Source organism: Bos taurus, chromosome 8 (assembly GCF_002263795.3).
Source record: "Bos taurus isolate L1 Dominette 01449 registration number 42190680 breed Hereford chromosome 8, ARS-UCD2.0, whole genome shotgun sequence".
Lineage (NCBI taxonomy): Eukaryota > Metazoa > Chordata > Mammalia > Artiodactyla > Bovidae > Bos > Bos taurus.
Genome location: NC_037335.1, coordinates 8,474,473 through 8,488,855, shown reverse-complemented (window position 1 = coordinate 8,488,855; position 14,383 = coordinate 8,474,473). Strand labels below are relative to the sequence as shown.

At 43.1% G+C, this 14,383-nt stretch overlaps 1 protein-coding gene across 1 annotated transcript in view; it reads right to left on the bottom strand.

The window, feature by feature from the left end:
* PINX1 (PIN2 (TERF1) interacting telomerase inhibitor 1) overlaps positions 1 to 12,304 on the bottom strand; it is a 65,821-nt gene extending 53,517 nt beyond the window's left edge. Inside the window, 4 exon segments of the mRNA NM_001034553.2 lie at positions 2,977 to 3,055; positions 4,905 to 4,997; positions 7,272 to 7,381; positions 12,173 to 12,304. Coding sequence (NP_001029725.1) covers positions 2,977 to 3,055; positions 4,905 to 4,997; positions 7,272 to 7,381; positions 12,173 to 12,191 — 301 coding nt within the window. The 5' untranslated portion in view covers positions 12,192 to 12,304.
* Positions 12,305 to 14,383: the final 2,079 nt, after the last annotated feature.

The following is a 14,383-nucleotide window of genomic DNA, read 5'->3' as shown; positions in this document are numbered from 1 at the left end:
ACTAGATCTGATAGACAGAGTGCCTGATGAACTATGGACAGAGGTTCGTGACATTGTACAGGAGACAGGGATCAAGACCATCCTCATGGAAAAGAAATGCAAAAAAGCAAAATGGCTGTCTGGGGAGGCCTTACAAATACCTGTGAAAAGAAGAGAAGCAAAAAGCAAAGGAGAAAAGGAAAGATATAAGCATCTGAATGCAGAGTTCCAAAGAATAGCAAGGAGAGATAAGAAAGCTTTCCTCAGGGATCAATGCAAAGAAATAGAGGAAAAGAACAGAATGGGAAAGACTAGAGATCTCTTCAAGAAAATTAGAGATACCAAGGGAACATTTCATGCAAAGATGGGCTCGATAAAGGACAGAAATGGTATGGACCTAACAGAAGAAGAAGATATTAAGAGGTGGCAATAATACACAGAAGAACTGTACAAAAAAGATCTTCATACCCAGATAATCACGATGGTGTGATCACTGACCTAGAGCCAGACATCCTGGAATGTGAAGTCAAGTGGGCCTTAGAAAGCATCACTACGAGCAAAGCTAGTGGAGGTGATGGAATTCCAGTTGAGCTATTTCAAATTCTGGAAGATGATGCTGTGAAAGTGCTGCACTCAATATGTCAGCAAATTTGGAAAACTCAGCAGTGGCCACAGGACTGGAAAAGGTCAGTTTTCATTCCAATCCCAAAGAAAGGCAACGCCAAAGAATGCTCAAACTACTGCACAATTGCACTCATCTCACACGCTACTAAAGTAACACTGAAAATTCTCCAAGCCAGGCTTCAGCAGTATGTGAACCGTGAACTTGCAGATGTTCAAGCTGGTTTTAGAAAAGGCAGAGGAACGAGAGATAAAATTGCCAATGGCAATTTTCTACTGGATCATGGAAAAAGCAAGAGAGTGCCAGAAAAACATCTATTTCTGCTTTATTGACTATGCCAAAGCCTTTGACTGTATGGATCACAATAAACTGTGGAAAATTCTGAAAGAGATGGGAATACCAGACCACCTGACCTGCCTCTTGAGAAACCTATATGCAGGTCAGGAAGCCACAGTTAGAACTGGACATGGAACAACAGACTGGTTCCAAATAGGAAAAGGAGTACTTCAAGGCTGTGTATTGTCACCCTGCTTATTTAACTTAAATGCAGAGTACTCATGAGAAACGCTGGGCTGGAAGAAGCACAAGCTGGAATCAAGATTGCCGGGAGAAATATCAATAATCTCAGATATGCAGATGACACCACCCTTATGGCAGAAAGTGAAGAGGAACTAAAAAGCCTCTTGATGAAGGTGAAAGTGGAGACTGAAAATGTTGGCTTAAAGCTCAACATTCAGAAAACAAAGATCATGGCATCTGGTCCCATCACTTCATGGGAAATAGATGGGGAAACAGTGGAAACAGTGTCAGACTTTATCTTTTTGGGCTCCAAAATCAGTGCAGATGGTGATTGCAGCCATGAAATTAAAAGACACTTACTCCTTGGAAGAAAAGTTATGACCAACCTAGATAGCATATTTAAAAGCAGAAACTTTACTTTGCCAACAAAGGTTCGTCTAGTCAAGGCTATGGTTTTTCCTGTGGTCATGTATGGATGTGAGAGTTGGACTGTGAAGAAGTCTGAGCGCCGAAGAATTGATGCTTTTGAACTGTGGTGTTGGAGAAGACTCTTGAGAGTCCCTTGGACTGCAAGGAGATCCAACCGGTCCATTCTGAAGGAGATCAGCCCTGGGATTTCTTTGGAAGGAATGATGCTAAAGCTGAAACTCCAGTACTTTGGCCACCTCATGCGAAGAATTGACTCATTGGAAAAGACTCTGATGCTGGGAGGGATTGGGGGCAGGAGGAAAAGGGGACGACAGAGGATGAGATGGCTGGATGGCATCACTGACTCGATGGACGTGAGTCTGAGTGAGCTCCTGGAGTTGGTGATGGACAGGGAGGCCTGGCGTGCTGCAGTTCATGGGGTCACAGAGTCGGACACGACTGAGCGACTGAACTATCACAGGGAGACAGCACCCTCTAGTGGTCTTGAGGTAAGTCCACGGGGGGACGGAGTTTAGAGTTGGGGCATTGTGCCCAGGGGACATTTGGTGATATCAGGAGATATTTTTGTCACAACTAGGGAGAGGGTGCAAATGGTGTCCAGTGGATAGCAGTCAAGGATGCTGCTAATCATCCTAAATGCAGAGGACGTGCCTCACAGCAAAGAATGATCTGGCCCAAAACATCAGCAGTGCCATGCCTGAGAAAGGCTTTACAGGCTCTTGCAATAATCCACAGGAAATACCAGCTGCTCAGACCATGCTGGGTACAGTGTAGGTGACAAGAGGAAGTCAGGGTCTGCGTATATTTTAGAGGCAGAACCGACAGCAGTTCTTTCGCTGGAACAACCAGAAGCATGAAGCTGACATCAACTGAGCTGGGGAAGATGGTGGATAAAACAGGTTGTGGGGTATGCGGGTCCAGCAGTTTACAGGGCGGGAGTTGGGGAGGTGCAGAATTGAAGTCTGGAAGTTGAGGAAACTGATGAAGATACTGAGCAGCGGGCTCAATACAAGTCTGGGGTTCAGGAGAGAGGGTGAAGCAGTAGAGAGAAGTGTGGCAATGGTCACCACATTGCCCTGGGAGACCGGATGGCGTAATAAGAGAGTGCAGATGGAAGATGCAAAAGGCCTGAATTGCAGGACCCCGGACACTGTAAGGCCGGGTAAGGGAACTGCAGCAGAGAAATGCAAACCAAGTAACTCTTAACGGGGAGAAAAAGCCTCCGCTTACGACTAATGTTAATTCAATGCGAGTACCCAGAAATGTAAACAGAAGTGACTATCTGTGATAGCTACAAGCAGTTAACTTTCAGATATGACACTAACAGTAAAAAAAAAAAAATGTTGATAAAAATATTTTATATTGAGATTCAGTTCAGTTCAGTCACTCAGTTGCGTCTAATGGATAAAAAGCAAAGGTTTCCCCACCTGCTGTTTCCTGCCCATGGCAAGTGTTCAACTGGGCCAGAAGCTGGTTAAAATCATCTTGATGAGCAATCCAGTTATCCTGAAAAATAGCAAAAAATCAATTAGAGGCAAACCTGTTATCTACCTATGCTGAGATAAGATATATATTGGAATCAAGGAAATCTGTGAATTTTTAAATGTTTCACCAAAATATTACTTTATAAATTTGAATGAAGAAGAAATAGTATAAACTTGAACTGTAATTTATCTATTTGTTGTTGTGTCCGACTCTTTTTCGACCCCATGGACTGCAGACCACCAGGCTCCCCTGTCCATGGGGTTTCCCAGGCTAGCATACTGGAGTGGGTTGCCATCTCCTTCTCCAGGCGATCTTCTCGGCCCAGGGATCAAATCTCAGTCTCCTGCCCTTACTACTGAGCCCCTGAGCATCTTGGAAGCTTAAGCCCTGATTTCAAATGTGGGTAACTTATCAAGTCAACTTATAGTCAAATAAACAGCAGGCAACCTTTGTGTTAAATATTAAAATAAAGCAAAACAAAGATTTTTTTCACACTAAGGGAAAACTATGTAGGTTAAAGGAAAAAAACAGGGATAGATTTGAGAGCTCTTTGCTTTGCTTTTTTGAGCCTATATGCCAATTCTATTTGCTTACACCCATCCCAATTTGAGAAAACACCACTGGGGAAGGGTGGGGGAAGGGCTCCAAGTCCCCCAAATCAATTAGCACCCACTGATAAGGTGCTCAGTTAGTAACTTCATCATAATAAAGAGAATCTGACTTTAAAACAGAATGAGCATCTCCAGAATAATATCAACTTGCAGGGTTTCCCTTTAGGAATTTGCCTCATAGGTACTTTTCAAAGAATGCTTAAATATGTTTACCTTTGAAAATGTTCAAGCCTATTGAATAGGCAATGCTTCTCCTAAAAAATTAAGTATATCTGTATATCCACCTCTAAAAAGCTACCTGCAAAAATCAACATTATGTAAACTCTTTTTAAAAAATTGTCCACAGTATGTTTATTAATTGATGAAAATACAGAAGATATTGCTACGCACTCCAACTACTAAGTGTGTGCATTGTGAACCTTCTGAAGTACTGGTCTTGGATTTTGTCAGATGGTTACAGCAATTGTTTCAGTTTTATTGAGATACAACTGACAAAAAACATTGTATTAGTTTTAGGTGTACAACATGATGATTTGATGAATGTATAAACTCTTCCTTTTGGTTTAAGCTTTCAGCTGTTAGCCCAAACAATCTTAGCTGCTCAGCCCACCACTCAGAGCACCTGAACAAAGCAAAGTAATCCAGTTCACCTAAAGTCATTCCTCAGATTTTCTACCAGATTCTGTTGGCTGCAAAAATGTATGAACAAGGCTTTCAGTTCAGATGCTTTCTAAAGTGAGCAACGATACTAAAAATGAAAGGCAGGGCAAGCCATGAACTTTTAATTACAGAGTCATATTTGCAAAGTGTTAGTGTTTACTAGGAAATGTAACTTATCTCAACTGCTATACACCAACAGTCAGAAACAGACAATGGGACAAGAAAAGAACGGTATTCTCTTGCAGTATTTCTGAAACAAAATGCCACCAATTTTAGCAACATAATCTAATATTCCAACAGAGGTCAAGAAGAAAATTCCTCTCTGTCCTGAAGTGCAAAAAAAACACACAACACTTTTTGCAAAGTTCAGCAATAAGGCTACTTGGAATCTTTTATGCATAAGCAACAAGGCAAAATGACTGCATGTTACATGATGCACAGAAGCTTAGTCACTGGCTTGTTATCCAAAACATGGACTGTACATTCTTGAATAGCTTAAAACTGATCAATCAATTTGACTGGATTAATTTTTTTTTTTTTACACTGACAAAAATAACAACGATGCAAGGAAACCCCCCAGCAGACACACTGTTGCTCACTTCGTTATTGATAGTAGCTCCTAGTCCCAGGTGGTTATTTTTGACTTGAACTTTAATATGATCAGTGGCTCCTTGCTCCTGAGCCCCTAAACCCTGTGGAGATTAAACATAAACAGAGTTAGCATTTTCATCAGGTAGAAAAAGAAATTACCTCTCTCTTCCTTCATTAACTGATTCATCACTCACATTAGGAGGCTTTACCTTTGTGCTCAAAGAGGATAGTCTGGTGGAGTCTTTCAAGATATGTCTGTAACACCAAGGAGGCACTTACAGTGTTGTGCTGGGCTAAGTCGCTTCAGTCGCATCCAACTCTTTGAGAACCTGTAGGCTGTAGCCCCCCAGGCTCCTCTGTCCGTGGGATTCTCCAGGCGAGAATCCTGGAGTGGGTTGCCATGACCTCCTCCAGGGGATCTTTTGACCCAGATATCAGATCTGTGTCTCTTATGTCACCGGCATGGGCAGGCGAGTTCTTTCCCACTAGCGCCACCTGGGAAGCCCTGCACTCACAGTGAAAGTGAAGTCGCTCAGTTGTGTCTGACTCTCTGCGACCCCATGGACTGCAGCCTACCAGGCTCCTCTGTCCATGGGATTTTCCAGGCAAGAGTACTGAAGTGGGTTGCCATTTCCTTCTCCAGGGGATCTTCCCAACCCAGGGATTGAACCCGGGTCTCCTGCATTGCAAGCAGACACTTTACCATCTGAGCCACCAGGGAATGCCAATTCTTCAACCTGAGGCTCACTTTAAAGACCATGGAAAAACTAAAAAGAACATGCCTTTTCTTGATGCGCAAAAGCAGAATGCTACTACCAAACTAACAGAAGCCCATCAGAGGCATTACAAGTCCGTGGCACTTGCCATTAAATAATTCTACAAAACAACCCTGAAGAAGGGGATCCCAAGTCCCCCGCATCATTAACACTCATTTGTCCCTGAGCACTTAGTGTACTAAAAGTCACCCAAGGTGGCTCTAATACAGTGGATGGAGAAAAAAAAAAGAGATATAAAGGGACCACATCTCAAGGATCTTGGACATTATAGGAGGAATTTGGATTCTACTGTTGTTGTTTTTTTGGCCATGCCCCATGGCTTGCAGGATCTTAGTTCCCCAGACCGGGATTGAACCCGTGCCCCCTGACAGTGAAAGTGCGAGTCCTAATCAAGGACTGCCATGGGATTTCCAGATTTTATTTCTTTAGAACAACGGGAAATCACTGAGCTTTTAAGCAAAGGAATGACATGATCTAATTTCTATATTCTAAAAGCTCACAATGGCTGCTGTAAGGCAAATGGCCCAGAGAAGGAAAAGAAGGGAGGCAGGGAAGCAGCTGAGAGGCTGCTGTGCTGATCAGGACAGGCAGTGGTGGTGGCTGGTCCAGGACAGGGCCTGTAGAGAGGAACGATGACCGGAGGGGCAGGAAGTGAGTGAGGTGGTGGAACCAAGCACCACTGCCAGGTTTCTGGCTTAACTAAATAAACCCTTGACGGGGCATATTGGCAAAAATGAGGAAAACTTGAGAAGAAAAAGATTTGGGAGCGATCAAAAAGTTTTACAATAAAAATAATCGACTTAAGATGCTAACTCAAGTAAAAATGCCAAGCAGGCTGATGAATTTATAACTTTGGAGCTCAAAGGACAGACCTGAATCTGGACTAGATATAGAAAAGTGACAACTCTCAGAATTTAGGTAATTCAAAGCATGGCATGGAATGAATGAGCTCACCCAAGCTGAGGACAGAAAAGGGCCTGGGGCTGAACCCCAAGGAATTCCAAAGCTCAAGAGTCTAGAGGAGGAAAAGCCAGCAACACATCTCAGGGTGGTTGGTAAAGCAGAGGGGAAAACCAGGACAGAGGGCAGTATTGTGGAAGCCAAGCAGGGGTAGTCGATGACATTCAATGCTGCTAAGGGATAAAGTGATGTGAGAACCAAAAAAGGATCCATTGGGTTTGGAAACAAGATCTTTAAAGACCTTAGCAATAATTGTTTAAGTATAGAGATGTCAGCAGAAGCCCTATTTGAGTAAGGAATAAATGAAATGTGAGGAAAAGGAGAAAATGTGTAGTCCAGTTATAAGGGTGAATAAAACTTTAAGCAACATAAAACTCTGATGATTAAGTGTGATTCCAAATGCAACCAACTAAAAGGCACCATCTACGAAAATCAGAGCAGGTTAAACAATAAACAAAGACAGCTGGCATTTATGTTCAATTCTAATTTTACTATCGCAATGTCTTTAAAAGTTAGTTATTTTTCCAAAATCACTTATTGATCCAAAACAAATTTCTCCCAGCCTCCTAAGAAAGATATATTTTCCTGATCTATAATCTCTCTGCATGGCTCCAATTCCTTTGCTCTTCTTCAAGATACCTTTCCTTTAGACCACCCCATCTTCTCTAGCATCCTCTGGCCAAACTTGGAGTCATCATTACTCCACGCAGTGTTTCTTGGATCCACAGCCCACTTCTGCTTCCGCCGACCTGTCAATGACAAAGTATCGCATCAGCAGCTTATCTTTCAAACCCAGAAAACACCTCACAAACACACACATACCTATGGCATACACACGATACTTCTATAGATGCAACATACACTGTTTTATTAGATATAGATATCAGATTCGGCCAGAGAAGGCAATGGCACCCCACTCCAGTACTCTTGCCTGGAAAATCCCATGGATGGAGGAGCCTGGTAGGCTGCAGTCCATGGGGTCGCTAAGAGTCGGACACGACTGAGCTACTTCGCTTTCACTTTTCACTTTCCTGCATTGGAGAAGGAAATGGCAACCCACTCCAGTGTTCTTGCCTGGAGAATCCCAGGGACGGGGGAGCCTGGTAGCTGCCGTCTATGGGGTTACACAGAGTCGGACACGACTGAAGTGACTTAGCATAGCATAGCATCAGATTCGTCATCCACTGGAACACAGTATCAGCTTGGATCATTTATCCTGGCTTCCCCAAACATTCTATAATCTGAACATACAAATTGATCTTGGAAAAGTGAAATAAAAATGTTTCAAATGTGACAAATCGAAATACATGACGTACCATCAATTGGGCCTTCCATTCAGCAATTGGCAGCGATGTAAGGCACCCGTGACACCAAGGTCACCATCAGCAGTCATCACACACACGCTAAGTGCCAAATGCATCCATGTACTCTCAGCTTCCACAGTAACCCAATGAGGGGAGGCAGTCTGATCTCTACTTTTCAGATGAGAAAATCTGAGGCCTTCAGGAGGCATGTGCCTAATACCCCCAAGCAAGGACCAGAGTCTTTATACAAACCAAGGTCCTACCAACTCCAAAGCTCACATTCTTAATCCATAGCACACAACTGTCATGACCTTGGGGAGAATCAACCTACAGATACTAATCGAGACCTACAGATAACTAATCTCACTGAAACTCCCTACAGCCATATGTGACCCCTTCTCGGAACTCACACGATAAATTCCCTGTTTCTTTTCTTTGGCATTTATTTAACACTCCTCTGTATTACAGTTGTTTATATCCCTCTCTCATGTATGCTGCTATGCCATAAGCTCTTTAATGCTCACACCCATGTTCTTATTCTTTCTTATGCTTCACTGCATTTGCCCATAGCAGGCATTCAGGAAAAACATAATGAATATATGAATGACTGAGAAACAAAAAAAAAAGGAGGGAAGGAAAAAGAAAGGCAACAAGAAAAGGGGGAAAGGAAACAAGGAAGATAACTGAATTGAGGAAACTGCTTTGAGTCCCTACAAGTTGTTTTTGTTTTTTAATGTATATAGCTAACTGACCATTAGAAACTCAAACTTACCACTACACTTTTAAGGAAAATTACAGCAGAGAAAAAGGACTCCAGAAGTTTCCTACACAAGCATATGAAACCCAAAAGTAAACGGTGGCCAAGTGGGAAATCTGGAGGTCAAATGTCATCATCATGTACCTGGTGCACCACTGGAAGCAGAGTACCAACAGCGGCTCATGCCTCAGCAGTGTCCTAATTGATTCACTGCAGGTAAAACCAATACAGAGATCCTTAACCATCCACACTGTAGCAAAAACAGGTAAACCTTTACAGGCACGCAGGCAGAAAAAGAGCACTTAAAAAGGAAAATGAGCTAGGCTCAGATGTATCATGTTTCACAGGGAAAGGGGGACCCCAAAATGCTACTAAGGTGACTAGTTACCACTTTACTTATCTTAGTAAATACACAGCCTCATGTCGCCTCTGCTAGTGAACAGCATATGAGATGAGCCTGGCTAACTAGGGCTCTCTCTGCAAGGCTGCTTCTGGGTGCATGTTGGAGCGCATGTCTCCAAACTAGCGTCGGCCAGGGGTCTCTGACTGGGGCTTGTGTGAAAGAGACATTTTTGAGAATGACTGTGCCCACCCTCTGCAATAAAGACGGCATACAGTTTATGTCACAAACGCATATACTATAATGCTGGCACAAGAGACTGGAGAGTCGGCTGAGGTCAGCTTTTCTTCCCCAGGGAAATGGCAGGTATCTCCAACCAACAGAGTGCACACATATGCGCTCAGTCGTGTCCAATTCTGTGCAACCCCATGGACTGTAGCCCGCCAGGCTCCTCTGTCCAGTGGATTTCCCAGGCAAGAATACTGGGGTAGGTTGCCATTTTCCTCTCCAGGCGATCTTCCCAACCCAAGGATCAAACCTGCATCTCTTGTGTCTCCTGCACTGCAGGCAGATTCTTTACCAGTGTACCACCTGGAAAGCAATGGAGTAGGGTAGTGTTTCCCAAGTAAGGATGTTAAATGCAGGGGAGGACTCAGGACAGAGTGTCCTGAATCTGCAGAATCACTCTTTGGGGTGAAGGGGGTAACCATCCTCTGGCAGGGACTCCTCCTACATGGAGATCTAGCCAGACATTTTCAGGGTAACCCCAACAAACAACCCTGCACACAAGAGGTGCCAGGTCTAATCACTCCACGCCCAGGACCACAAAGTTTATGCCAGGATTCAGCTTACCCTGAGAAGTGTGTTGAGAGCCAAGAGCCAGGGGCAAAGTTTTGTCTTTTTTTTTTTTTTCGCCCAAAGACACTTGCAGATATTCAAGACCTCAAAAAATATATCCTCCATCCATGTATTCTTATTAAAACATTTTTTGAGACATAGATTAAGGCATAGATTAATCTTGACATAGAGTCAAGATTAAGGAAACAGCAGTATAAAATTGTAATGCGATGACCATTAAAATCTGTTAATGATAGCACTGTCATTTGATTAGAAAATGTAATAATTGCAAGTGTCAAAAACTGGTCCTAATAAAACGTGGGTCTAAGACTCCAAATTAAAGACTGAGAAGTGAGCATGATAAATGAAATTTTTCTCTTATGTTTCGGTAGGCTAGATTTCTTACCTTAAATAGGGGAAAATCAATAAAATATATTTGACAATTAGAGAAATGCAGGATAAAGGATGTTTTTGAGAAACATAAAGAAAACTACTAGATTTTTAAAACAGGAATAGATGCCTGGGAAGATAAAAGAGAACACAATCTAGTCCATATGGCAAGGGAAAACAAAGGAAACAGCATACTTACTGAAGTGAAAATATTAAGGTTAATCAGCGGAAAAAAGTAGGTTACAAAACTGTATCTACAGAATTATTACAATTGTATAAACGATCAGAGAAAATAATTGCTGGGTAGTGAAATGGCGGGCTGGGATTTCTCTAAGCTTCTGCTTTCTCACTTCTAAAACAAGAACACCAGTCCTAAGTGTCTAATCACAGGGGATGCTACTAATTTACTAAATCATATTAAAAGGCAACACAAAATATTGGGTTGGCCAAAGTATAGGGTGTGGAAAACACTTGAGTGAACTTTTGGGCCAACCCCCTGTTATCTATTATTATGCCAAAGATTTGAAAATCTGGAGACACGGGGTTGGGGGGAGAACTGAAAATACTCTCTTGAAATCCTGCAGTCTGAATTTCTGATGTCCACAGATGGCACCACGCATCCATACTTTGAACTATTTCACATTCAGCATTCTCATTGACTTTTTTAAGACAACCTAGTGATGACCGTAATCAAAGATGTTTTTAATAGCCACAGAGAAACTGATCACGGAAAGAGACATAAATGAACAGCAGAACTAGTACTAATGTTTCCACGTACATGCTGAACTAAGTGTACATCAGAGAATATTAAAACCAGAAGAGATTTAGCCACGCTGGTTATACAGATGAAGAAACAGGGCCCACAGGGTCACACGAACACATACATACTCCGTTCCGTAAGTCCTTATTTAAAAAACAATAGTAGTCTGCTGACCCTAGTGACAAGAATGTAAAGAAACAGCGACAACTAGATCGATTTTGTCACTTTCTACCTCAATGACTTGGGGTGAATTATTTTCCTCTGAATCTCAACTTCTGCCCCTGTAAAATTTGAATGGTGTCTTACCCACTTAGTTTCGTGCTCCCATTCCTCCACCTCTTTAGATGAGAGGATGCCGACAGCATTTATTTCATGGAGTCCCTGTGTAGTTGCTGTTGGTCTGTTAAGCTGTTTCTGGTTCTTGTTCACTAAACACTTTCAAAGGGACCGGCCGGCTTTTCAGGACCAAACCATGACTGCCCTCTGGTGGCCGGTAGCCTTAACTACAGGTCCCATTCAAAAGTTAAAAAGCCGGTCCAAAGGAAGGAAATTGACGAACTTCACAAAATAATAGTGAATGTCAAAGGCAAACCCAAGCACCGCGGGCGTTGCGGCCAACCCACCTCTCAAAAAAGGCTGTTACTAATTCCAACTACCAAAGTCACAACCACCACGATAACATTTAGAATCACTCATTAGCCCTGCCTCCCCTAAAAAACACGAACTTCCAGTGTTTACTGCTTCTAAGCTCTTGGCTTTTCTTTTTCTTGATTCAATACATCTTCAAAGACGGGGTTTCACTGCTGGCCCAACAACTTCTTTTTAGCCAGAGGACGCTGAGGCCTGGGGAAGTAAGAGTTCAGGTTCCCAAAACCAGAGTCCTGACCCCTCACTGGAACCCACCGCCCACGTGTGCAGGTTTGAGAGCGAAGACAAGCGTCCCAAGTGGACACTCGGTCTCATCAGCACACCTGTAGCTAACTTTGGAGGAAGGCTGAGCTGGGAAATCTCCGCGGCAGCCAGGAAGAGCCGAGGATGGGTTTCCAGGACGCCGTCCCCCGGCCCCCTCCAGCCCACTGCGCGCCGCCGGCCACCGGGTCACCCGGAACCTTCACCCTCGGGCCCGATCAAACCTCCGCGCCCAACACTCACGCTCAGCCAGCATCGACATGTCGCCGAGCCTGTGACGCTGCGGATCTCGGGACCTGAACGACAGCAATTACCGCAGGGCAGATAAGAGGAGAAGCTGAAACTACCGGACTCGCACGCCGGGGAAACGGCAGCGGCGGGGGGCGCACTCTGATGACGTAAGCGAGGCGCGACTGGCTCCTGAACCGCGCGGCGGCGAGTGGGCGGGGTGCGGGCAGCATAGCACTCTGCCTTTGGGAGGATACTGGGTAGGCTAATGGTTTCCAAGGCTTGTTTCAACTTCAGCGTTCCGTGTGTCTGTGTATATCTATGAGGAACATCCACTAAAAAGAACCGTTATAAGTTTGGGTGTGTTTTTTTTTTTTAATTACAGAACCTTGATATTTTTAAATTGTCAGCTGGAAGTTCTGGTGGTTCAGACGGTAAAGAAAATGCCTACAAGGCAGAAGACTCGACTTCATCCCTCTGTGGGGAAGATCCTCTGGAGAAGGGAATGGCTACCCACTCCAATATTCTTGCCTAGAGAATTCCATGAACAGAGGTGGGCTATAGTCAGGGCATGGAGTCGCGAAGAGTTGGACTCGACTGAGAAAGTAACACTTTAACTATTTTTCAGTAGATACTGCACTTTTAAAAAGAAGGTGACAGTTCTAGTTCCAGTTTTTTAAGAAATCTCTATACTGTTCCCCATAGTGGCTGTACTAGTTTGCATTTCCACCAACAGTATAAGAGGGTTCGATTTTCTCCACACCCTCTCCAGCATTTATTTCTTGTAGACTTTTGGATCGCAGCCATTTTGGTGAGAAATGGTACCTCATTGTGGTTTTGATTTGCATTTCTCTGATAATGAGTGATGTTGAGCATCTTTTCATGTGTTTGTTAGCCATCTGTATGTCTTCTTTGGAGAAATATCTGTTTAGTTCTTTGGCCCATTTTTTGATTGGGTCGTTTATTTTTCTGGAATTGAGCTGCAGGAGTTGCTTGTATATTTTTGAGCTTAATTCTTTGTTGCTTCATTTGCTATTATTTTCTCCCATTCCGAAGGCTGTCTTTTCACCTTGCTTATAGTTTCCTTTGTTGTGCAGAAGCTTTTAATTTTAATTAGGTCCCATTTGTTTATTTTTCCTTTTATTTCCAATATTCTGGGAGGTGAGTCATAGAGGATCCTGCTGTGATTTATGTCGGAGAGTGTTTTGCCTATGTTTTCCTCTAGGAGTTTTATAGTTTCTGGTCTTAGGTTTAGATCTTTAATCCGTTTTGAGTTTATTTTTGTGTATGGTGTCAGAAAGTGCTCTAGTTTTATTCTTTTACAAGTGGTTGACCAGTTTTCCCAGCACCACTTGTTGCTGGGCATACACACTGAGGAAACCAGAATTTAAAGAGACACATGTACCCCAATGTTCATTGCAGCACTGTTTGTAATAGCCAGGACATGGAAGCAACCTAGCTGTCCACCAGCAGATGAATGGATAAGAAAGCTGTGGTACATATACACAATGGAGTATTACTCAGCCAATAAAAAGAATACATTTGAATCAGTTCTAATGAGGTGGATGAAACTGGAGCCTATTATACAGAGTGTAGTAAGCCAGAAAGAAAAACACCAATACAGTATACTAACACATATATATGGAATTTAGAAAGATGGTAAAGATAACCCTGTATGCGAGACAGCAAAAGAGACACAGATGTATAGAACAGTCTTTTGGACTCTGTGGGAGAGGGAGAGGGGGGATGATTTGGAGGAATGGCATTGAAATATGTATATTATCATATGTGAAACGAATCGCCAGTCCAGGTTTGTTGCATGACACAGGATGCTTGGGGCTGGTGCACTGGGATGACCCAGAGGGATGGGATGGGGAGGGAGGCGGGAGGGGGGTTCAGGATGGGGAACACGTGTACACCCGTGGCGGATTCATGTCAATGTATGGCAAAACCAATACAATATTGTAAAGTAATTAACCTCCAATTAAAATAAATAAATTTATACTAAAAAATATAAATAAATAAGTAAAAAGAAGGTGACAGTGTGAGACATTCCATTCTATTCTTTAGTCTCATTGCAGACTTGCTTAGAGCAGGGCTTCCCAAACTTTAAAGTGCGAGTAAATCACCTGGGAATCTTGTTGAAATGCAGTTTCTGGCTCAGCAGGTTGAATGGGGCCAGAGATTCTGTATTTCTAACAAGCTTCCAAGGATGTGGCTGATGAT